General features: G+C 51.0%; 1 protein-coding gene across 1 annotated transcript; it reads left to right on the top strand.

The window, feature by feature from the left end:
• Nucleotides 1-2,204: 2,204 nt before the first annotated feature.
• On the top strand, nt 2,205-22,565 carry NCLN (nicalin). Its single transcript, XM_065422073.1, has 15 exons — nt 2,205-2,385; nt 10,296-10,486; nt 10,713-10,857; nt 11,673-11,767; nt 12,779-12,859; nt 13,082-13,185; nt 14,024-14,112; nt 14,934-15,073; nt 15,705-15,883; nt 16,189-16,276; nt 16,382-16,420; nt 16,540-16,703; nt 17,536-17,589; nt 17,692-17,770; nt 21,282-22,565. The coding sequence occupies exons 1-15, from the start codon at nt 2,205-2,207 to the stop codon at nt 21,339-21,341; spliced, it is 1,689 nt and encodes a 562-aa protein (XP_065278145.1). The 3' UTR covers nt 21,342-22,565.
• Nucleotides 22,566-23,263: the final 698 nt, after the last annotated feature.

Here is a 23,263-nt window from a genome sequence, read left to right as displayed (position 1 = left end):
TTAAAAGAGTTTAGTGCTCAACTTGCTTTTGAAAATGTGGTCACTTATTTTGGTGCCTCAATGAGAGCTGAGCCCATCTGAAAATTGCGGCCTCTAGGGGGCATCTTCAGAAACACTTAGCATCCAGCTAACTCAGCTTAGGCCAGTGGAAAAGACACTCCTGACTCTCTCTGGGCCTCTAGGCTAAGAATTAGTAATTGGTGATCTGTTTTGTTTTTTTAACCAGATTACATTAGCAGCTGGGATCCCCGGAAAGAAACTACAGCAAAATCTGATTTGAGTGACTACTCAAGGGATTGACAAAAATCAGTTGTTTAAATAAAATTGGCCTGTTAAATCTCTCTCTATCTCAGGGTTTTGTATTTAGTACCCATCGCTATCTGATCACTAGTTTGGGGACAGGGGGGCAGAATGATCCTTTGTGTGTTTTGGAAATACTCTTTAGACAGGTGGCAGTTTACTGAGTGTTTTCTTTCACGGGTTTCACTGTGTATATCCTCCACGAATTCTCTTAGGCATAGCTGCCCAAATAGGGGATGGGATGACTCAGGGGTCTGGGAGACAGAGCCCTTCCTGTTGGGTCACTGGTCAAAACCGGCCAAGCTTGTAAATGGACATCCCTGCTATCTGATGGCTGTTTGCGGCTTGTGTGAAATGAGTATTTGGTGGGTACTAAGTGTGATGGACTGGTGCTCCCGTTGCTAAAAATACGCCTCCACTAACTGGTCCTCATTGTAAGCTGCCACTAAATGGTCCATGCGGAGTAATGATTCAGCCCTGGCCCTGGAGCTGGTCTCTATGAAACAGAGGTGAGGCCTATCTGTAGACAGGCCATTTGTCCGGTTTGAAACTGAACAGTTCTGCTGTTCTACTGTTTGTCCCCTGTCTGATACTCAGCGAAAACCGGCTGTGGTTTTGTCCGGTGTCAAATGGGGGACGTCATAATGAAGAGCATCCCTCCACCGGTGTGACCTTGCGCATGCCATCCGTGCCAGGTTATTCCAGCAGGGATGGGGCAGGGCTGTCTTCAAAAGGGCACCCCATCTGTGTGGCATGACCTCATACACACCGTGCGTGTGAGATCACAACAACGAGGTGGGGTCAGGCCCAGGCTGTTCCTGAAGATACTGGAATGTGTGAGTGGCCACCCTCCCTATTGGCAAGATGGTGCATTGCGCATGAGGCGGAGTGACTGAGTGGTTGAGGCTCCTGAAGGTTGTGAATTTAACAATCTCACACTGAAAGGCCACCTCAGTTTACCCCGCTGCGAATCAGGTACCCGATCCATTGGGTTTGGGCAGCCAAAAGGGGACGGACAGGATGCTGACCACATCACTCTCTCCTGTGCTGTTGGCTATGAAACTGATGGTGGCTTAACCAGCTGAGCCAGTGGGTGGGGGGTAAACAGAGAAGGGTGTGAGAGGACTACATCCCCCAGCAGCCCTTGCAACAGATCCTGGAAATACTACAACTCCAAACACTCTTTGCAGCTCTCGGTAAATATTTTATTAAAGCTAATGTTAAAAAATTATATAGCAGACAGGTTAAGAAAAGAGTGTCTGTATATCAGGGTATAGTGCTTAGATTATCCACAAATACAAAGTTTGTTTTTAAAATCATAAGCTGCATATAGTGCATAATCAGCAATAACCCAAATTTAGGTGAATAAATTTTAAGAATACAGTTTATATATTAGCATCCAAGTATTCGGCTACGTCACTCATGAAAAGTTATACAGAGAGTTGGTTGTGGAAAGCAAATGTAGCAATGAGTGGAGACTGTCCCTCAGTAACTGGGAATTTATGGTAGGGTATCCATTTAAAATACAATCCATGAGGAAAGTATCAGAGGGGTAGCCGTGTTAGTCTGGATCTGGCATGCGTCTGACGAAGTGGGCATTCACCCACGAAAGCTTATGCTCCAATACATCTGTTAGTCTTTAAGGTGCCACAGGACTCTCTGTTGCTTTTTCCATGAGGAAAGTATTTCAACTACAACTCCCAGCAGCCCTGGCAAAGAACGCGCCTATAGAGGACTACAACTCCCAACAGCCCCCGGGGCTAGGCCTCCGCCCCCATCCGGGCCCCTCCCCCTGGCAGGACTCCATCTCCCGTGAGCGCTTGCGGGCGAGGCCCCCTCAGCCGGGCTGTCCGTGCGGTGCCTGCAGGCTGCGGCGGGTGGCCGGGTGTGAGGGAGCCGGGGCGATGCTGGAAGAGGCGGGCGAGGTGCTGGAGTCGGTGCTGAAGGCCTCGTGCCTGCCGCTCAGCTTCCTGCTCTTCGTGCCGGCCGTGCTGCTGCTGCTGGGGCCGCCGCCCGCCGCCGAGGCCGCCCACGAGTTCACGGTCTATCGCATGCAGCAGTACGAGCTGGGCGGGCAGCCCTACGGTGAGTGAGCGCCGGGCCCGGCCTGGCTTCTCCGCTTCCCCCCCCCCCCTTCCAGGGCCCGGCTCCCTCCTCCCCAGCCCGCCCCCCCCACCCCCCCCGGCCCCGGCCCCGGCCTCGGCCTGGCTTCCCCATCCCCACACACAGCCCCGGGGCAGCCCTACGGTGAGTGAGCGCCGGGCCCGGCCTGGCTTCTCCGCTTCCCCCCCCCCCCTTCCAGGGCCCGGCTCCCTCCTCCCCAGCCCGCCCCCCCCACCCCCCCGGCCCCGGCCCGGCTTCCCCATCCCCACACACAGCCCCGGGGCAGCCCTACGGTGAGTGAGCGCCGGGCCCGGCCTGGCGTCTCCGCTTCCCCCCCCCCCCCCTTCCAGGGCCCGGCTCCCTCCTCCCCAGCCCGCCCCCCCCACCCCCCCGGCCCCGGCCCGGCTTCCCCATCCCCACACACAGCCCCGGGGCAGCCCTACGGTGAGTGAGCGCCGGGCCCGGCCTGGCGTCTCCGCTTCCCCCCCCCCCCCCTTCCAGGGCCCGGCTCCCTCCTCCCCAGCCCGCCCCCCCCACCCCCCCCGGCCCCGGCCCCGGCCTCGGCCTGGCTTCCCCATCCCCACACACAGCCCCGGGGCAGCCCTACGGTGAGTGAGCGCCGGGCCCGGCCTGGCTTCTCCGCTTCCCCCCCCCCCCCCCTTCCAGGGCCCGGCTCCCTCCTCCCCAGCCCGCCCCCCCCACCCCCCCCGGCCCCGGCCCCGGCCTCGGCCTGGCTTCCCCATCCCCACACACAGCCCCGGGGCAGCCCTACGGTGAGTGAGCGCCGGGCCCGGCCTGGCTTCTCCGCTCCCCCCCCCCCCCTTCCAGGGCCCGGCTCCCTCCTCCCCAGCCCGCCCCCCCCCCCCGGGCCCGGCCCCGGCCCGGCTTCCCCATCCCCACACACAGCCCCGGGGCAGCCCTACGGTGAGTGAGCGCCGGGCCCGGCCTGGCTTCTCCGCTCTCCCCCCCCCCCCTTCCAGGGCCCGGCTCCCTCCTCCCCAGCCCGGCCCCGGCCCGGCCTGGCTTCCCCATCCCCACACACAGCCCCGGGGCAGCCCTACGGTGAGTGAGCGCCGGGCCCGGCCTGGCTTCTCCGCTCCCCCCCCTCACTCCCTTCCAGGGCCCGGCTCCCTCCTCCCCAGCCCGCCCCCCCCACCCCCCCGGCCCCGGCCTGGCTTCCCCATCCCCACACACAGCCCCGGGGCAGCCCTACGGTGAGTGAGCGCCGGGCCCGGCCTGGCTTCTCCGCTTCCCCCCCTCACTCCCTTCCAGGGCCCGGCTCCCTCCTCCCCAGCCCGGCCCCGGCCCGGCCTGGCTTCCCCATCCCCACACACAGCCCCGGGGCAGCCCTACGGTGAGTGAGCGCCGGGCCCGGCCTGGCTTCTCCGCTTCCCCCCCTCACTCCCTTCCAGGGCCCGGCTCCCTCCTCCCCAGCCCGCCCCCCCCACCCCCCCGGCCCCGGCCCGGCTTCCCCATCCCCACACACAGCCCCGGGGCAGCCCTACGGTGAGTGAGCGCCGGGCCCGGCCTGGCGTCTCCGCTTCCCCCCCCCCCCCCCTTCCAGGGCCCGGCTCCCTCCTCCCCAGCCCGCCCCCCCCACCCCCCCGGCCCCGGCCCGGCTTCCCCATCCCCACACACAGCCCCGGGGCAGCCCTACGGTGAGTGAGCGCCGGGCCCGGCCTGGCTTCTCCGCTTCCCCCCCCCCCCCCTTCCAGGGCCCGGCTCCCTCCTCCCCAGCCCGCCCCCCCCACCCCCCCCGGCCCCGGCCCCGGCCTCGGCCTGGCTTCCCCATCCCCACACACAGCCCCGGGGCAGCCCTACGGTGAGTGAGCGCCGGGCCCGGCCTGGCTTCTCCGCTCCCCCCCCCCCTTCCAGGGCCCGGCTCCCTCCTCCCCAGCCCGCCCCCCCCCCCCCGGGCCCGGCCCCGGCCCGGCTTCCCCATCCCCACACACAGCCCCGGGGCAGCCCTACGGTGAGTGAGCGCCGGGCCCGGCCTGGCTTCTCCGCTCCCCCCCCCCCCCCTTCCAGGGCCCGGCTCCCTCCTCCCCAGCCCGGCCCCGGCCCGGCCTGGCTTCCCCATCCCCACACACAGCCCCGGGGCAGCCCTACGGTGAGTGAGCGCCGGGCCCGGCCTGGCTTCTCCGCTCCCCCCCCTCACTCCCTTCCAGGGCCCGGCTCCCTCCTCCCCAGCCCGGCCCCGGCCCGGCCTGGCTTCCCCATCCCCACACACAGCCCCGGGGCAGCCCTACGGTGAGTGAGCGCCGGGCCCGGCCTGGCTTCTCCGCTTCCCCCCCTCACTCCCTTCCAGGGCCCGGCTCCCTCCTCCCCAGCCCGCCCCCCCCACCCCCCCCGGCCCCGGCCTCGGCCTGGCTTCCCCATCCCCACACACAGCCCCGGGGCAGCCCTACGGTGAGTGAGCGCCGGGCCCGGCCTGGCTTCTCCGCTTCCCCCCCCCCCCCCTTCCAGGGCCCGGCTCCCTCCTCCCCAGCCCGGCCCCGGCCCGGCCTGGCTTCCCCATCCCCACACACAGCCCCGGGGCAGCCCTACGGTGAGTGAGCGCCGGGCCCGGCCTGGCTTCTCCGCTTCCCCCCCCCCCCTTCCAGGGCCCGGCTCCCTCCTCCCCAGCCCCCCGGCCCCGGCCTCGGCCCCGGCCTGGCTTCCCCATCCCCACACACAGCCCCGGGGCAGCCCTACGGTGAGTGAGCGCCCGGCCCGGCTTCCCCGCTCCCCCCGGGCACGGCCCGGCCTGGCTTCCCCGCCCGCTCCCCGCGCCCCCAGGGCCCGGCTTCCCCGCTCCCCCCGGGCACGGCCTGGCTTCCCCGCTTCCCCCCCCCGGCCCCGGCCCGGCTCCCTCCTCCCCGGCCCGCCCCCCCGGCCCCGGCCCAGCTCCCCCTTTCCCACACACAGCCCCGGGGCAGCCATACGGTGAGTGAGCGCCCGGCCCGGCCCGGCTTCCCCGCCCGCTCCCCGCGCCCCCAGGGCCCGGCTTCCCCGCCCGCTCCCCGCGCCCCCAGGGCCCGGCTTCCCCGCCCGCGCCCCCAGGGCCCGGCTTCCCCGCCCGCGCCCCCAGGGCCCGGCTTCCCCGCCCGCGCCCCCAGGGCCCGGCTTCCCCGCCCGCGCCCCCAGGGCCCGGCTTCCCCGCCCGCTCCCCGCGCCCCCAGGGCCCGGCCCGGCTCCCTCCTCCCCGGCCCTGCCCCCCGGCACCGGCCCGGCTCCCCCTTTCCCACACACAGCCCCGGGGCAGCCCTACGGCAAGTGAGCGCCGGGCCCGGCTCCCTAACCGCCCCCCCCCCCCCCGGCAGCCCTACGGCGAGTGAGCCCCGGACTCCCTCCCCCCCGCCCCGCCTGGCCTGGCTCTGCCCCCTGATCTGTCTATCCTAGGCCTGCCCGGATGCCCACCTGACCTGTCACCACGGTATCTGCCTTGGCACATCCTGCCAGGTCTCATCCCATGGCAGCCTTGCTTCACCCTCACCTGGGGCTCAGCCACTTTTTCCGTTGTCTGCTTTGGCCTAATGAAACGAACAAGTGCCACTGGGCATAGAGGGCTCTGTCAGAGAACGGGGCAGTACTTCAAGCACCAGCTTCTGGACACGGCTTTGCGCTCCACTGGCTGTGGCCCATACAGGAAGCCCCTTGTTTGGCAATATCCTCTCCGGTGAGCACTGTGTGGGGGCTTCTCTCTTCCCTGCTTCCACCCCCCACAGGCTTTAATCGCTGTCATAAATCAGCTGATGTCCTGTCTGTGCTGCTAACTTCATTTAGCTGAGGAACCCAGCTTAGATTTAGCATCTGGCTTCCAATGAGGTTTTTTACTTTTCACCCAGATTTACAGCTGCTTTAACAGAAGCCAGGAGAAGGCTTAAGGGCATCTCCAGAGGTCACCGAGCAAGTGAGCGCAGGCTGCTTGGCCGCAACTGAAGTTTCCTGTAATGCTGCACCAGGGTGCCTCTTGCACAACACTTCAATGTTGCAGATAGCTCAGTTCTATTATTACAAAGTTCTTCTCCCACTCCTAGGGCTAAATCCAGCCCTGGTTTAAGCCCTGGTCTGGCTTCAGTAGAGTTGCAGTCTCTTATGTTGGAGAATTTGGCACCTAAATTGTTCTGTTCATATGCCTTTGACTTGTCCTCTCCTTTCTGTTTAGAGGTCAACTTTCCTCCTTCCTGAGCTATTCTGTTTTCACTTTTTTCCTTCCTCCTGACATATGCCTCACTGCTCCCGAAAGTTCTAGTCCCTTCTCCAATCTATTCCCCAGCCCTTTCTTCACATTACATTTCCCTCATCTTTCTCTTAGTCCTGATGTTCTTGAACTTTACGTTCTTATTGGTTGCTCAACATCTTGTCTTGAGTCAGAAATATAATATCCATCATGAATTTCTTAAATGTTATAACCTTTTCCCTTCTCAAATGCTGATTAACATGGAACCAAGTATGGTTTCTAAGGGCTCTGTTCCTAGTGATCTTCTTCCAAATTAGGGTTTATATTCTGCTCCTGTGTGGATCTTACAATTTTTTGTCATTGTGGTCTAAAGCTTCAGCCATTTGTTGACATCCAGAAATACTTAGGTATCCCTGATCCAGCCTCAGATTCATGTCATAGAACTTTGGGGATTGAATCTCTAGATATTTCTGAAATTCCATAAGATTAAACAGCACTAAAGGCGAAACAGTGTTCGCTAGATCTATGTGCCTTGTAAATTCTACCCTTAGTCGGATTTTGGCCTATGGGATATATGAATGGACTGGATCCTTGTGATTATTTTTGAACTAGAGTTTAATCATTGCCAATGTTCAAACCTCCATTCTTGAGAACTTCATTAGGTCATAGCTGTGTTCTCTCATGGAGATACTGACCTAGATCTCTTCAGACTGCAATAAGTCTTCGCTGGCAGGTTTAATAGGAGGCACTGTGCACAAATTTCAGTTGGCTTTGACTTCAGCTGTAAGAATATTAAATCCAAGCAAGTGTTCACAACAGCTCTCTCTGATTCCAAGTTCTCGGACTCCTAGAAAAGCAGTATATTGATTTTTAAGATGCCTGCGATTAACTTTTAATGCTGTTTCTTTTTCTGGTTAGCTAAGTGAATTGTGTATTCTCTTTATCCCTTGCAAAACGCTTTGGGTAGCTAATGTTCCCATTCTGTGTGTGTTCTGAGGCCAGATGTCCTTTGGGGTAAAAGCTTTTTGTTGTGCCAAACTCTCAAATTTCTTTCCAATGGGATCAACTAGTTTTTTTTTAAAAAGATTGAGCCTGAAGCAGGTTAAGAACAGAGTTTGATTTGCTTCTAATTTTATTAAAATAGAGTCCCTTCAGATTATAAATAATTATATACATATTTCATTTGTCTCTGAGAAATTACAAAAAGTAGCTCTTTCTTGTAGTATCAAAGAAAACAATGTTGAGCTCACACTGCAGCAACATCTAACTGAGATCCATGCTGGGAACAGAATATGCTAGTTACAACCATGTAAACAGTCGTTGCTCTTGGGATTGTTGCATGGTTTTCCTGATGAGCATGGGCAGATTTGTTTGTCTGGGAGGTGTATTATAGATATAGGCCCCTCTGATCATGCAATCTGATCCACTGGTGTAGATCCCTGTGTCTGTGCAGGGGCAGAAGTCTGTACTAGTTGGGCTCAAGCAGGGGTAACTAGAGAAAATTCTATAGCTTGTGTTATACGGAAGGCCAAACTAGATGATCCTTCTGACCATAAACTCTATGGATCTGATTGCGGGACTGAGGCTGCAGTACATGCTACACTATGTATCTTCATGCAGTGGGGCATGAAATGCAGCTCTCAGGAAGAATAAAAACGTTCCCACTGCTCAGGGAAACTGTGGCGGAACTCTGCTAACAAAGACCATGTTTAAACGCTGTTGTGTAAAGGTGTAATGCAGTTCCCGGATGCGCTGCCATCATTGGGACATGAACAGTAAAAAAAACCCTGTGCTTACATTGTAAAGAGGTTTGGCCTTTCCTCTGCAGACAAGTAACCATGTAAGCAGGGCTAGCCCTGACCTTCACGATCCATGCAGGCAAGACTAATGTGAATTGGGGTACTGCCATGTTCAAGCATGTTGACTGACTTAAAAATACTGACAGCATGCACCTTTTTGGCATGACTGACTTAAAAATACAGTCTCCCGTCCTATAAGTATGGCCTAATTCTTTGTTTGTAGATGTATACATTTACATTTACCCATTGTTTGCTTCCACCCAGTGTACCAAGTGATCCAGATAGCTTTGAATCAGTGACCTGTCCTCTTCATTATTTACCACTTCTCCAATTTTTGTGTCATTTGTAAATTTGATCAGTGATGATTTCTTTTTCTTCCAGGCCACTGATAAAAATGTTAAATAGCATAGGGACAAGAAATGATCCCTGTTGGACCCCACTGGAAACACACCCACTTGATGGCGATATCCTGTTTACAATTAATTTTGAAACCTATCTGTTAGCCAGTTTTTAATCCATTTAATGTGTGTCATGTTAATTTTATATTGTTCTAGTTTTTTAATCAAAATGTCATGTGGTACCAAGTCAAACGCCTTAGAGAAGTCTAGATCTATTATATCAACACTGTTACCTTTATCAATCAAACTTGTAATCTCATCAAGAAAAGATATCAGGTCAGTTTGACAGGATCTGTTTTCCATAAACCTATGTTGATTTGCATTAATTATATTATCCTCCTTTAATTCTTCATTAATCAAGTCCCGTATTCGCCACTCTGTTATCTTTGTCAGGGATCACTGTCAGGCTGACAGGCCTATAATTTCCTGGGTCATCTCGTTTACCCTTTTTAAAAATCGGCACAACATTAGCTTTCTTCCAGTTTTCTTGAACTTCCCCAGTGCATCAAGACTTATTGAAAATCAACATTAATGGCCCTGTGAGCTCCTCAGCCAGCTTTTTAAAAACTTTTGGATACAATTTATCTGGATCTGCTGATTTAAAAATGTCTCACTTTAGTAGCTTCTGTTTAACATCCTCCAGAGATACTAGTGGAATGGAAAGAGTGTTATCATTACCATATGATGAGACTATATTATGTTTTTCCCCAAATACAGAACAGAAATATGTATTGAACACTTCTGCCTTTCCTGCATTGTTATTGATAATTCTATCAATTCCATCTGGTAATGTACCAATGCCACTGTCAGGATTCTTTTTGTTCCTAATATAGTTAAAGAACTCCTTTTTGTCCTTAACTCTGCTGAACATAGATTTCTCCTTGTGTCCCTTTGCTTCCCTTATCAATTTTCCACAATTCCAAATTTCTGATTTTATATTCTGAATAAGTTATGCATGTATAGCCAACACCTTTTCATATATTATCTCAGACTGCGCTGTCTGTTGGCATTTCCATTCAGCTTGATCCCTGTGCTCTCAGGGAAGCTATTCGCAAAGCCAGAGGATGCAGTTGCCTGAACAACCCGCTGCCCAGATTTTCCCAGAAAGCACTGGTACTGACATAGGTGGTAGGTGCAGAGAAGCAAACAGATCTCATATATCGTTGTGCTGTGTGGGTTTGAGTGTACTGTATCAGTAACAGTCAGGTGAGCATGTCAGAATATGGTTCCACAAATGTGGTTGTAACCGGTGTAGATGAGTGTACAGTGACTGTCTCTTAACGTGCCCATTGTGGGCTTAGGAACCCAGGGGCAGATGATTAGTGTGTCCCACAGGGGAAAGGGGGAAAACTGAAGGTGTTCAAAAGGAATGGGGAAGGGAGAAAGGAATAACTTAAGTGATTACAAATACCTGTCTCTGCTGATGACTGTGGAGATAGTCAAGGCTGGTTAGCATGGAGAGTGTTCTGGGAACAGGATGCTGGTATTGACAAGACCATCGGCTAGATCTCATCCTCTTCTCCTTCCCTGCAGGCACCAGGAATGCAGTGTTAAACACAGAGGCCCGCACTGTAGAGGCGGACGTGTTGAGCCGCCGCTGCGTGATGATGCGGCTAGTGGATTTCTCGTATGAGCAGTACCAGAAGGCTCTCCGCCAGTCAGCTGGGGCCGTGGTGATCATCTTGCCCAAGGCCATGTCAGCGCTGCCGCAGGATGTTGTCAGGGTAAATATCGCTCCAGACAGAGAGATGCTGTTATTGGAGAAAGGGAGCAAAGATTCAGGTACAATATAGTGACTGAAACTCCCAATTGTGGTTTGACGGGGTTTTTACTCTGTCAAGGTTAAGTTTAAAACTTTGACATATGCCCCTCTGCTTTGGCCATTAGTATGCCTGCCTTCTTGCAAGTTCAATGGAGCCTAAGTGTGCCCCTCTCCTTCTAACTTCTCAGCAATTCATGGAGATAGAGCCAGAAATGCTGGCCATGGAAACCATTGTGCCGGTCTATTTTGCAGTAGAGGATGAAGAGCTGCTCTCCATCTATGAACAAACACAGGTTGCTTCTACATCACAGGGTTCAGCTTCAGCTGCTGAAGGTGAGTTGCTGCGAAAGGGGGGTTTGAAAGGAAGAAAATTAGCCATAATAATGTTCCTCAGTCAGGTGTCCCTAAGAATGGTAGGCAAAGGTTTCCACAAAATTCTGGAGATGCAATGTGATCTAGTGGCTAGGCGGTCGACCCCAGGAGTCCTGCGTTTTGTTCCCAGCTCACCTAATGTGTCACTTGGACAGATCACTTAATCTTTCTTTGCCTCACTTTCCCTATCTGCAAATTGGAGATAATGATCTGTGGACGAAAAGGCTGTATAAGGGCCAAGTTATTATTTTACTTGGAGTGACATGATTTAGGAACCTAGTTCCATAGAAATCCTTATTTCTGTTTCATCTCATTTGCAACAGCCTAGGGGCCAAATTCAGTACAATTTGGTGGAAAGTTGTTTTTTCTAAGTGGCTATAGCAGGTTACTGTGAGTCACAACTCTTTGGCCCTATTCCTGGCTGGGCCACTGATCACTCTGTCTTTGGGCAAGTAACTTAAACACTTAGTACCTTAGTTTACTCCACTGTAAATTGCTTTAATATTTACCCATCTGTCAAGAGCGTTGGGCTTAATTGTTTGTAACAGCTTTTGGATCCTGGGGTGAAAGTTGCTGTAGAAGTTCAAAGTATTGAGATTTTTGTACAGAATTAAATTGCTTTGTCACTAGATGTGGAAATATAAACAGTGAGCCGGAGAAGTTATGGGCTTATTTGACAAAGCTAGATTCTTTGTTCATCAGCCATCAAGGGAATTAAAGTGATAAGATTTCCCTCCCACACCTCCAGTGTCAGTATATTGAATTCTTTTTTCTAGTTCTGCTGCACACGGCGACTGCCAACGGCTTCCAGATGGTTACGAGTGGGGCTCAGAGCAAAGCTGTCAGTGACTGGCTCATAACCAGCCTGGAGGTGAGTTCTAGATGGATCAGAACTGGGATCTAGGCTGGTAATGTTTATAGGAAAGCCCTTTCTGTATGGGGACTTCACTGAGTTGTGTGTTTCTAAAGACTGAAAGTTAAAGCCGCCTCAGAGGAAATCGGGGATTTTTCAGCCACATCATAGAGGCAGCTTTTCTACCTTTCTGGATTCAGAAGCCAGAAAGCTGGTTAATGGCTCAGTACTGGAAGTCAATGGGAGTATGATTCAGCACTGAGGCTGTTAGAAATTGACTGGGTGATGGTTAGGAGTGGTCTATTGTGCCCCTGTACTCCAGGCAATAGAGTGATGCAGGAGGGGATGAGTCAACAGTGTGCCCTTGTTGCCAAGAAGGCTAACGGCATTTTGGGCTGTATAAGTAGGGGCATTGCCAGCAGATCGAGGGACGTCATCGTTCCCCTCTATTCGACATTGGTGAGGCCTCATCTGGAGTACTGTGTCCAGTTTTGGGCCCCACGCTACAAGAAGGATGTGGAAAAGTTGGAGAGAGTTCAGCGGAGGGCAACAAAAATGATTAGGGGGCTGGAGCACATGACTTAGGAGGAGAGGCTGAGGGAACTGGGATTGTTTAGTCTGCAGAAGAGAAGAATGAGGGGGGATTTGATAGCTGCTTTCAACTACCTGAAGGGGGGTTCCAAAGAGGATGGAGCTCGGCTGTTCTCAGTGGTGGCAGATGACAGAACAAGGAGCAATGGTCTCAAGTTGCAGTGGGGGAGGTCTAGGTTGGATATTAGGAAACACTATTTCACTAGGAGGGTGGTGAAGCACTGGAATGTGTTACCTAGGGAGGTGGTGGAATCTCCTTCCTTGGAGGTTTTTAAGGCCCGGCTTGACAAAGCCCTGGCTGGGATGATTTAGTTGGGAATTGGTCCTGCTTTGAGCAGGGGGTTGGACTAGATGACCTGCTGAGGTCCCTTCCAACCCTGAGATTCTATGATTCTAGGAGGGGATGCTGGGTAATGCTCCTATGTGTTCCATCCCTAGGGGAGGCTGACTGGTCTGGGAGGAGAGGACCTGCCCACCATTGTAATAGTTGCCCATTATGATTCTTTCGGAGTGGCCCCAGTAAGTATTATTTTTCTTGCAGCTCTCTGTTTCTGTTAATGGGTTACTTCCTGGGACCCGTATCCCTGTCTCTTCTCCACCCTCTGGCTGTTGGGGCGGGAGGGAGTGTGCTTTCCGCAGGAACCTGTGAGGTCAGTGTGTTGCAGCGGAAGCTGTTCTCTGTGGGGTGGGTGAGCACGGTCATGAAGCCTTGTCTTTATGTCTCCCGTTCTCTTCCTGCAGTGGCTGTCTCATGGTGCAGACTCCAACGGCAGTGGCATCTCTGGGCTACTGGAGCTAGCCAGGCTCTTTTCTCGACTCTACACCTACAAACGTACCCATGCTGGGTAAGAAGCTGCTCTCTCCATCGGAGAGCATGGGCGGGAGTGGGCGCGTGGAAGGGGTTTTGTCTGTAAGAGGAACTTGTGAACAATCCTGCAGCTGTTCTACGTGCACAGTCCCTTAGCACAGTGACAGGGCTGGCAGGGTGAAACCAGGCTGCCTGTGTGCTTTTATCTCAAGCTCTGTCAGGAAATAAAACTAATAATTCATGAACAGCAGATGTGTTAGAAAAAAGATGAAATATCATGCTCTTTCCTTTCTTCTCCTTGCAGTGGCTTATCATTTTATGCTTTGTGCAAGGCAGAGGCTGCATCATCTAGTGGACTTGAGGGTAGGATAAGAGCCAGGAATTCTTGTGCTCTGATACGTGCTCTGCCACTGTCTTGCTGTGTGGCCCGTGGCAAGTTCCTTAACTTGTGTGTCTGGGTTTCCCCATCAGCAAAGTGAGGCTAGAGACACAGAGCGATGGGGAGAGGGGATTAGTTAATGTCTGTAGAGTGCCTTGGAAATGTAAAGTACAGAAGTGCCAAATATTCAGTAAGAACTGTGTGTTCCAGCAGGCATTTCCTTGCCTTCTGTTCTGTTAGGATGTGGATTCGATCATATTCCTGTATAGATGTTGCAGTCAAGTGCATATGGTATATAAAGTAAAAACACACATGATTTTACTCAGGGGTGCTTAACAGGATACAGCTCATAGTAATGAGCAAAAGTTAGTCTTTGGGCAAAGTTCGACTTGGATTCCATGCCCTGTCCTTTACTTTTCCCGATGCTGGGCATGCTGCCACCACAGCCAAGAAGTCAATTCTGCTAACTATATTTTCCCTGTTTCTTGGTGGGCAGGTATAATCTGTTGTTCTTTGCATCTGGAGGCGGTAAATTTAACTATCAAGGAACCAAGAGGTGGTTGGAAGACAACTTGGATCACACAGGTGAGACAGACACCTAGGATGGGAGCAGAGTGTCCTGCAAGCTTAGCTGGGTGGAGCAACTTCAGCAGTGAAAGCATCCACTATTTGTGCTGTGATAAGTTAGGGTAGGGAGTGGGGTGGGTAAACTAACTTCAGAGAGTGTGATGCCATTTGCAGGCCAAAGATTAGATCGCTGTATGTGTTCTGTGCTCTCTGGAGAGAATGTGATTCTCTTGGGGCTGTATGGTTGAGGGAAATGCCAGGGACATGAGAAGTATGTGCGTCAGGACTAGGAAAATGGGCCTGCAGTGAACTCCTCCAGCAAATGTACATTCCAGAGAGAAACCATTATCTTCTGTGAGTATGCACAAAGGAATCCCAGACTAGCATGACTTGGGATTGGGAGATGGTTCTCTTCCTGACTGTCACTGACTTGCTGTGTGACATTGGATGGTTCAGTTTTCCCCTCTATAATCAAGATAATGTTACTGATCTATTCCTACAGGATTATGAGGATTAATATTGGGGTAAGGCACTTTGAGATCCTCAGATGGAAGATATCCATTATTGCCTATGTGCATGTTCTGTTTTGTTGAATGGGCTTTTAATATCAGCTGAATCCGTACTGAACCACTCTAATAAAGGTATATATTGTAAAGTGTCGTCCATGCTATTTGTATTGCAGCTGTTGTAAGAGGAGTATAGGGTGCATACCGGCCTCCTTACTGTGCAGCTGTAATACCTGACCATGCTGGGAGATCTCTTCTCCATATGTCCTGCACATGTGTCTAGCCCCGAAAGCGTGGAGTGGCGTTTCATGGGTTTGGCTGCATTTGTTTCAGATTCCAGTTTGCTGCAGGATAACGTGGCGTTTGTTCTGTGCCTTGACACCCTGGGCAGAGGGAACAGTCTTCACCTCCACGTCTCAAAACCTCCCAAGGAGGGGACCCTGCAGCATGCTTTTCTAAGGGAGTTGGAGATGGTAATGAAAAGCATCAACTTCATTGGGCATGTTGGGGAGGGTGGGCTGTGCACGTGCTGCATGGATGGGCATTTGGGGGTGAATTGCTATGGGGAGCTCTTCTGCTTCTATAAAGGATGATAGAGGGTGTGAAATTAATGTGGCTAAAAGAGATGAAGGGAGGAAGTCCTGATATCATCCAAGCCTCATTTCTGGTGGCCTTGATTTGGTGCAAGGAGTTACCTATCATTCAGGAATCCAATGTGGAGCAGACTGCGTCAGTTCCCTTTCCTTAATACAATGGTTCCTTTTAGAGCTTCTTGCTTGTACAAAGTGACTAGCCAGCTCCTGCGGCAGATGGCTGCCTCGGCAGCTTGGTGACTGTAGAATGTTGCTTTAATATTCTAAGCCAGGTTTCGAGGGTTGCTACGTATTTTCCGGGTGCATCTGCCTTAACCAGCCCTTCCTGAAGGACGTTGGCAGAAACATACCCCTGTTGGAATAGGCCGGAGGGAGGGAAGGTGTAACCATCTATAACACTAGAACTCCAGCCTGGGTTTTGAGAGGGATGGGGAATGTGTTCTGAAGTGATGGGATCTGTTCCGTGACCTCCGGGTCATCCTTTTCCTGGGCTGCTTGGCTTCTTCCACAGGTGGTCGCGAGCCAGTTTCCAGAAGTGAAATTCTCCATGGTGCACAAGAAGATAAACCTGGCTGAGGACATGCTGGCATGGGAGCATGAGCGCTTTGCGATCCGCCGCCTGCCTGCATTCACCATCTCCCACCTGGAGAGCCACAGGGATGGCCTGCGCAACAGCATCATGGACTTGAGGTCAGTGGCTCTGAGGGGAGGGCGCCAGCAGAAGATCAGTTGTTGAATGGACATGTGGGCTAGAGGCACTTTATAAGCATGATTGTTCCAGTGTCTTAACTTTCTCAAGTGGTGTTAGCACATCAGGAACACTGAGAAATCAAGACCAAGAGCTGGGAGTGTTGGGTCTATAACTGTGTCTTGATTGGGCGCCCTCTGCTTCCTCCTTTATGGATGATGTTTCACCATAGTTGTATGCAGTGAAAAGAGCTTTCCCGAGAGGAAGCTGTTACCGTAGCCAGATTTACACCTCCCTTCTCTTGTAGGTCACGAGTTGACTCTAAGACTCTAACCCGTAACACCAGGATCATTGCTGAGGCATTGACTCGGGTCATCTACAACCTCACTGAGAAGGTAAGACTGTCCCCCAACATGCACCCGCTGCCCATTGGCCAGGACTTTCCAGTTCTAAACCACCATGCCTGCTTTCGCAACTGCATCCCTTTTCTCTCTTCACAGGGGGCGCCTGCTGACCTGCAGATCTTCACAGAGCAGATGGTAAGGGAGCAGGGGGGCATAGACGTAGTCTGGTGGGGAGAGGGAGTGAAGTGCTCTGCAGACCTTTGATCAGCAGCATAAGTTTGTCTAATTCTCTCTCTGGTATCCTCTTTCTGCAGCAGATCCAGCAGGAGCAGCTGGAGTCCGTGATGGATTGGCTGACCAGTCAGCCCAGAGCGGCCCAGCTTGTAGATAAAGACAGCACCTTCCTCAACACCTTAGAATATTACATGAGCCGCTATCTGAAGGATGTCAAGCAGCATCATGTGAAGGCAGATAAACGGTAAGGGAGGCAGGTGAATGGAGAGGGAGAAAATTTGGTCTGCTCCTGACATGCTTAAACTGACTTCCCTCTTCATTGCATTCCTGTCTCCTCCAAGAGTAGCAGCTTCTCAGGTGTTCTCCTCAGCGTGTGGGGTGACTGTACCCCCCATTTCCTGCTGCACCTGTACAGTCTGGCCACATGTTCTTTACTCTCTAACAGGAAGTTCTCTAAGGAACTCCCAGGAATTCCAGTGGGCATAATTAGAAGTCTTGTCTTCATCAGTGTGAAGAGGGAGGGTTTGTTTTTTCACTGTTCAGCCCCCTCCTTCTCCAGAAGTCCACCTTGTTAGATATGCTGTACCCGGTCTGAAGGCAGTGAGAGAGGAGCAGCAGTCTCCTGGCGCCAGGAGAGCATTGCCTGCTTTTAAACAAAGGCAGTCTCTCGTCCTGATTTAGCTGCTTGGGATGAAGATGCTCGTGAGCCAGTGAGGTGTCTCCAGGGCATCTGCTCTTTGAGACAGCTGAAAATTTGTGTGGAAATGGAGGGCAAAGAGTCTTGTTCTTGTGTGTAAGTAAACAGCATTTTGCAGCCCCCTGAGAATGGGGTTCGGCTTTCCAAGGTTCTCTCTCTGGTTGGGATGGGTGATGAGTACTAGTTTATCCGGGTAGCTGCTGAGAGCTGTAAACTGGCTTAAAGGGGTATGTGAAGCTGTCAAGCTTTGCCTGTCACTGGTTGGTTGCTTCTGTGGCGAGGGGGACAGGAGATGAGTGAGTTCTGGGGCTGTTTTTATTTCCTCTGGAACCAATGCCCAGAAATGTCGCACCATCTGAAGAGCTCGTTCTTTCCACAGGGACCCTGAGTTTGTTTTCTACGACCAGTTGAAGCAAGTGATGAACGCATACAGGTATGTACTAAGGCAGGGTTGGGTATTTCGTCTAAGGCAGGGTTGGGTATTTCATCTTGCTCAGCTCCTTTGGTGACCTCACCCTTTGTCGGTCCATTTCAGGGTCAAGCCAGCAATCTTTGACCTGCTCCTGGCTCTCTGTATAGTAGCCTACCTCGGAGTTGCCTATGTTGCAGTCCAGGTGAGAAAAAAGGAGTGATCCTTCTATTCATTCACTTCCTCTTTAAACTATAAGAGTGTATGAGCCAGGTATGCTTTAGTGGCCTTCAGGTCAAACTCAGAGTGTGAGAGAGTCTTCTCTGGATGAGAGAGGACCCCTGATTTTTGTGACCCATTAACTCTTCGGGTGCTGGTGTTTTCGCTTCCATGGGTGTCTTCACTGTGTTATCAGGCTCATAATTCAGCTCCCTTCTAGCTCTGGAGCGTATTCCTGATGTGGGACTAACCTAGAGCAGCATCCTGCTCTTGGAGAGCAATGGGTTTCATTGGTGAGGGGAAACGCATGCTGCATGTGTTACGAGACTAGCTTGAATTCTGAGCTCTAATCGCATGCATGGGCTTCAGGCAAAGGGCTTGTACACACTACCACTTATGTTAGTATAACTTACATTGCTATGGGGTGTGAATAAGCCACACACACACACACACACACACCCCCGAGCGATGTACGTTACACCTATCTAAGTCCCAGTGTGACCAGCGCTTCTGCTGACATAACTGCTGCCTCTCATGGAGGTGGTTTTATTATGCCGATGGGAGAGTTCTCTCCCCTTGGCATAGAGCGTCTTCATCAGCTGTGCTACGGTGGTGCAGCTGCAGCACTTCTAATGTAGACCAGCCCTGAGACATCGGAGTTAAATCTGCCGTGTCGTCGTAAGAGTTTACAGCCCATGATAGGTCAGGTCACACACTAAGGTGCATAACATCGGCGCTCCAGATGCCTGAATTCAGACTGCACAAAAGGTTCTACGATTTTGTGCAATGAATAAAAATCAAAATCTCTATTTTTTTGAAACCTTAATTATTGCATGAATAAAATCAGGAGACATCCCAAGCAATTCAGTACATATGAAATAAATAAGCACATGTTCAGGTGATGGTTTATATCACAAGCACGTTACATTCTAAGCTTGTTGGCCTGTCCGTAGGTTCAGGGAGCTATTATTTTTGACACGATAATGAGACTGTGACGGGTTCCCCCCGGGGTGCCACTGGGGACCCACCAGCCTGGGCTCCCTTTACACTGTACTGCTGTGACCAGCCTGCACTGTCACCAGCACACATACAGGGTAGGGACACACCCAGCTGCAGTTGCATGCAGATGCTGTGATCAGCTCTGCATGGGAAGGCTCCAGCTAAGGAGCTTCCCAGCTACTCAGGCGTGCACCCCCCTCTGGAGTGCAAACCCAAAATGATACGGTCTTGTGCTGCACAGGGAACTGTACAGCGTAAGCTCATGAAATTCATCCCCTCCCGCAATGTGGAGAGGAATATACAACAGCTTTCTGCCCCGAGTTATGACTCCCACACACTGGTTTTAGACAAAGCAAAAACAAGTTTATTAACTACAAAAGATAGATTTTAAGTGATTATAAGGCAGGGGTAGGCAACCTATGGCACACGTGCCGAAGGCGGCACGCAAGCTGATTTTCAGTGGCACTCACACTGCCCGGGTCCTGGCCACCGGTCCAGGGGGCTTTGCATTTTAATTTAATTTTAAATGAAGCTTCTTAAACATTTTAAAAACCTTATTTACTTTACATACAACAATAGTTTAGTTATATATTATAGACTTAGAGAAAGAGACCTTCTAAAAACTTCTTAAAATGTATTACTGGCACGCGAAACCTTAAATTAGAGTGAATAAATGAAGACTCGGCACACCACTTCTGAAAGGTTGCCGACCCCTGTTATAAGGCATAGCAAACACATCGAAGCAGATTACCTAGCAAATAAACAAAACACGCAAACTAAGCTTACTATACTACATAGAGCTGATATGAATAGCAAATGCTCACCCTAAGTGAGGATACAAGCAGGTTGCAGATTCTTAAGGGGCAGGCTGCACTTGTTCACAGCTTGGAATCCCCAGGTGTTCCATTCACGGGCTGAAAATCCCTTTGGTGGGTCCAGCACTCCTCCTCCTCCTCTCCCCCCCCCCCCCCCCCAGTTCAGTCTTGGTTCCTCAGGTGTTTCCAGAAGTCTCTTTGGGTGAGGAGTCAGTGAAGAACCACGATGATGTCACTCCCCTGCCTTAAATACTTTTTTGCATATGGCGGGAACCCTTGGTTTCAAAGCTTGGTTCCCATGCCAGTCAGTGGAAAAACGCTGATATCCCAAGATGGAGTCCAGCACCAGGTGACCTGATCACATGTCCCTGTAGTGTCACAGCAGCAGCCGCCTCAGGAAGGCTCCCAGGTGAGAGATAAGCTTCTTCTGAGGCCCATTGTTTTCGCCAATGGCCCTTCCCCAGCCAGGTTTTCAGAATGAAAGCATCTTGTCTAGGGGGCGTTCCCCAGGTGTAAACACATTTGTAATAGAGATGCGTAGTCAATATTCCTAGCTTCAGATACACAAATGATACGTGCCTACAAATAAGATAATCATATTCAGCAAATCATAACCTTTCCAATGATAGCTCACATGGCCTATCTTGCATAAAATACATCCTAACTATGCCATAATCATATAATAATATCACCATGAAGAATATGGGGTGAAGTGTCACAGAGACCATTGTGAGTCTGGCTCCTGATCAATGCTCAATGAAAGGGGGAACTATGTTGGGTAAGTCTGTACCTAATCCTCTTGCTTCATAACAAGCCTTTTTTCTTTTGTCATTTCTTTTTTTAAGTTAGATGCTTCAGGAAACACCCACCATTTGATTAATGTCTTTTGTATATTAACAATCCTATTAAATAGAAAGAAAAGCACAAATACTGTTGTATAATTCAAATGGTCCTGTCCACCCATTTATTTCTTATTGGTTAGCTAGATTGATGATGGGTCATTTGGAGGCTGCTGCTAAGGTTTGGGTTTGTAACCAAGTATTTGTTGAATATCTGCAGTGGCCGTTTAAAAGAAAATGGGAATCACATGGGTTTTTCAGTGATTTCTAAAACTGCAAAAGATAAGCCCATGTTAAAGGATTAGTGGTTGGCCTTAATCTGTGGTTTTACCTGTTGGTTTTGCAATCCCAAAATCATTACAAGCCAAATGTTACTATCAGTGGGCCAGATTATATGCACTGAAGTCTGTGGGAGTTTTGCCATCTATTTCAATTGGAGCCGGAGCAGGTTCCACAAGTACTGATTGCAGATCAACAGCAAATACTCATGGCAATTCTCCATGAAAATAGGAGTTCATAATGGTAATGCAGGCAGGCCCAGTGGGCGTTTCTGTAAGTAATTCATTGTTCTTTCCTTAGAACCCTGGTTTCATTTGCTGTACTGTAACAACTGAGCATTGTTTGCCAAGTCCTGAGCAGATCTATCCAGAAGGAGGCAGAGTTCTCCTTTGGGTAGGGATATGGGTGTGAACTCAGCCCTGAGGCAGATATTGCATTTATATGCTAGCACTGCCTCCAGCCTCCTAATGAGCTCCTTCTTCCCTGTGAGCAGAAAAGAACACACATTGCCTGTTTGCTAGCACTGACATGGACTCACTACTCTTTCCCCCCCTCCCCTTTCTAGCACTTTGGTCTCCTTTACAAGACGGTACAGAGGTTATCCCTTAAATCCAAGCAGCAGTGAAGTGACAAATCACCAACCCATCGAGCAGCACTGAGCCACCGGTGGCCCAGCAGGAGCTTCTGCCTTCCACTGGCTCCTGCCATTTCTCCCTCTCTCCTCTAACCCTCCTGGAGGAAAGCAGAGATTAACAGAACTTCCAACTCTTGTGCACCTTCTTTAGGTCTCCCCCCAACTTGCCCATTTTCCTTCATTTTGTGGCGAGGGAGATGTGCAGAGACTTGGTCAATCCCTGCAGATTGTTTAAACACTGAATGGCTGATGTAAAGTTTCCGCCGAACAAGAAGTTTCTGTAAGTGTGAAGGTGCTGAACCTGGTTTCACAGACATGTGCCATACAACCTGCTTGGATGCTGAATCCACGGGGCGAAGGGACGGACAGCTCTGCCCACCCAACTGGACTCAGAGCACTCGTGTTTTTTTTTTTTTTAAAATGTGCACATGTAAATTAAAAGATAATTATTAGCACGTTTTATACTGCACCTCTTCCTTCAGCTCCCTCCCTGGCACCAGGAAGGGAGTGCTCAGCAAGCAGTGTCTTCAGCAGACAGCTTGTTGCATTTTCTTTGGACAGTGCAATAACCAGTTCTCTCTTTGGAAGTGCACTGTAAACGAGCTTGACTGTTAATCTGATTGGGAAATGAGAAAGGATCATTAACTGGTTGCCACAATAGGATTCCTTCCATAGCATGTTTTTCTCCCTGAGCTGGAGGCTGCATTCCGCTATGCCCAGGTTCCTTTGAGGTTTATATCCCCCAGTTTGATGCTGTCTCCACTCTGTGCTTAACTCTCACTGATGTGGGCGGGTGTGTTTCCTTTTTTTTTTTTTAAGGGGTTTCTAAGTTTATAGTTGCTGCAGGATCAGGTCTAAAGCCGTTCTGTATATTTAAACAGTTTGATGGTTATAGTAATAATATAAGCAGGAGTGACCTAGTTCCTGCCATGATCTCTGGTCAGTAATCATTCGCTTCCATTCCTTTCTCTTTCCACTTGCAGTTGGGCAGATTTTAGTCCTGTTCACCTTCATCTCAGGGTCTTGTTTAGCATTTCTCATCACTATTGTTTATAAAACACTGGTCCTCGCTTAATATTATTGGTAACGTGCCAAGACTGTTGTTGCTTCCTTTACATGCACCCTGTGGTATGTTTGGAGGGAGGTGGGATGTTAGTGATTTTTTTTAAAGAAGGTTTTATGAAAATGTCATTAAACGTTACTGTTTCCAGATTGTAGCTAAGAGCACGTGTTACAGCTGGAGCTCACTTGTTCTCCAATACTTTTGTTCTCAAGCAAGATCTTACTGCTTCTGTTTGCTAATACATTAGGATGGGGAAATTACCCTGTTGCCCAAAACTACTGTTAATGCATGTGCAGAGGCCTGGGAATTTTCCAGTCTAGACAGACAAATGCCAAAGTGTGATCTCTCTCAATTTTAAACCCCTCTGAATTTCACAGCCTAAGGTAAGTGGAACACTTTGTCTTGCAACCATTTTCTGATGAGTCCCCAAGCTGCTAGCAGAGGAGGTGCAGCAGTGTGGTAACCACAGTGTTCCTACATGTAAACCTCTCAACACCTTTCCCACAAGTTTTAGGTTAATAGTATGTGTAGATGACACTAAAAAAAACAAAACTCCTGCAGGCAACAGCAATCTTAACTTTTAAAATACTTTCTGTAGTTACTGTACTTCTATGCATATATAGTACGTCTCTAAGCCAAGATGACTCTCTTTATTTAAAATACCACTTTCCATTTGAGGCTGAATTTCGATCTTTTGTGGCTTGGAGTAGAACTATCCACCTTCCTGTAAGCAAGAAAAACATTAGCTGTGTGTCCCCATTTTCATTATTCACTGTACATGGATTAGCTAGGAAAAAGTGGTGGTGTGTGTGGCCAGCTGCCCTAGTATTATTGTCCTTCGGATGGGGAT

Source organism: Emys orbicularis, chromosome 24 (assembly GCF_028017835.1).
Source record: "Emys orbicularis isolate rEmyOrb1 chromosome 24, rEmyOrb1.hap1, whole genome shotgun sequence".
NCBI lineage: Eukaryota > Metazoa > Chordata > Testudines > Emydidae > Emys > Emys orbicularis.
Note: the sequence above shows the minus strand (reverse complement) of the source record. Positions and strands in the feature narration are given on the sequence as shown.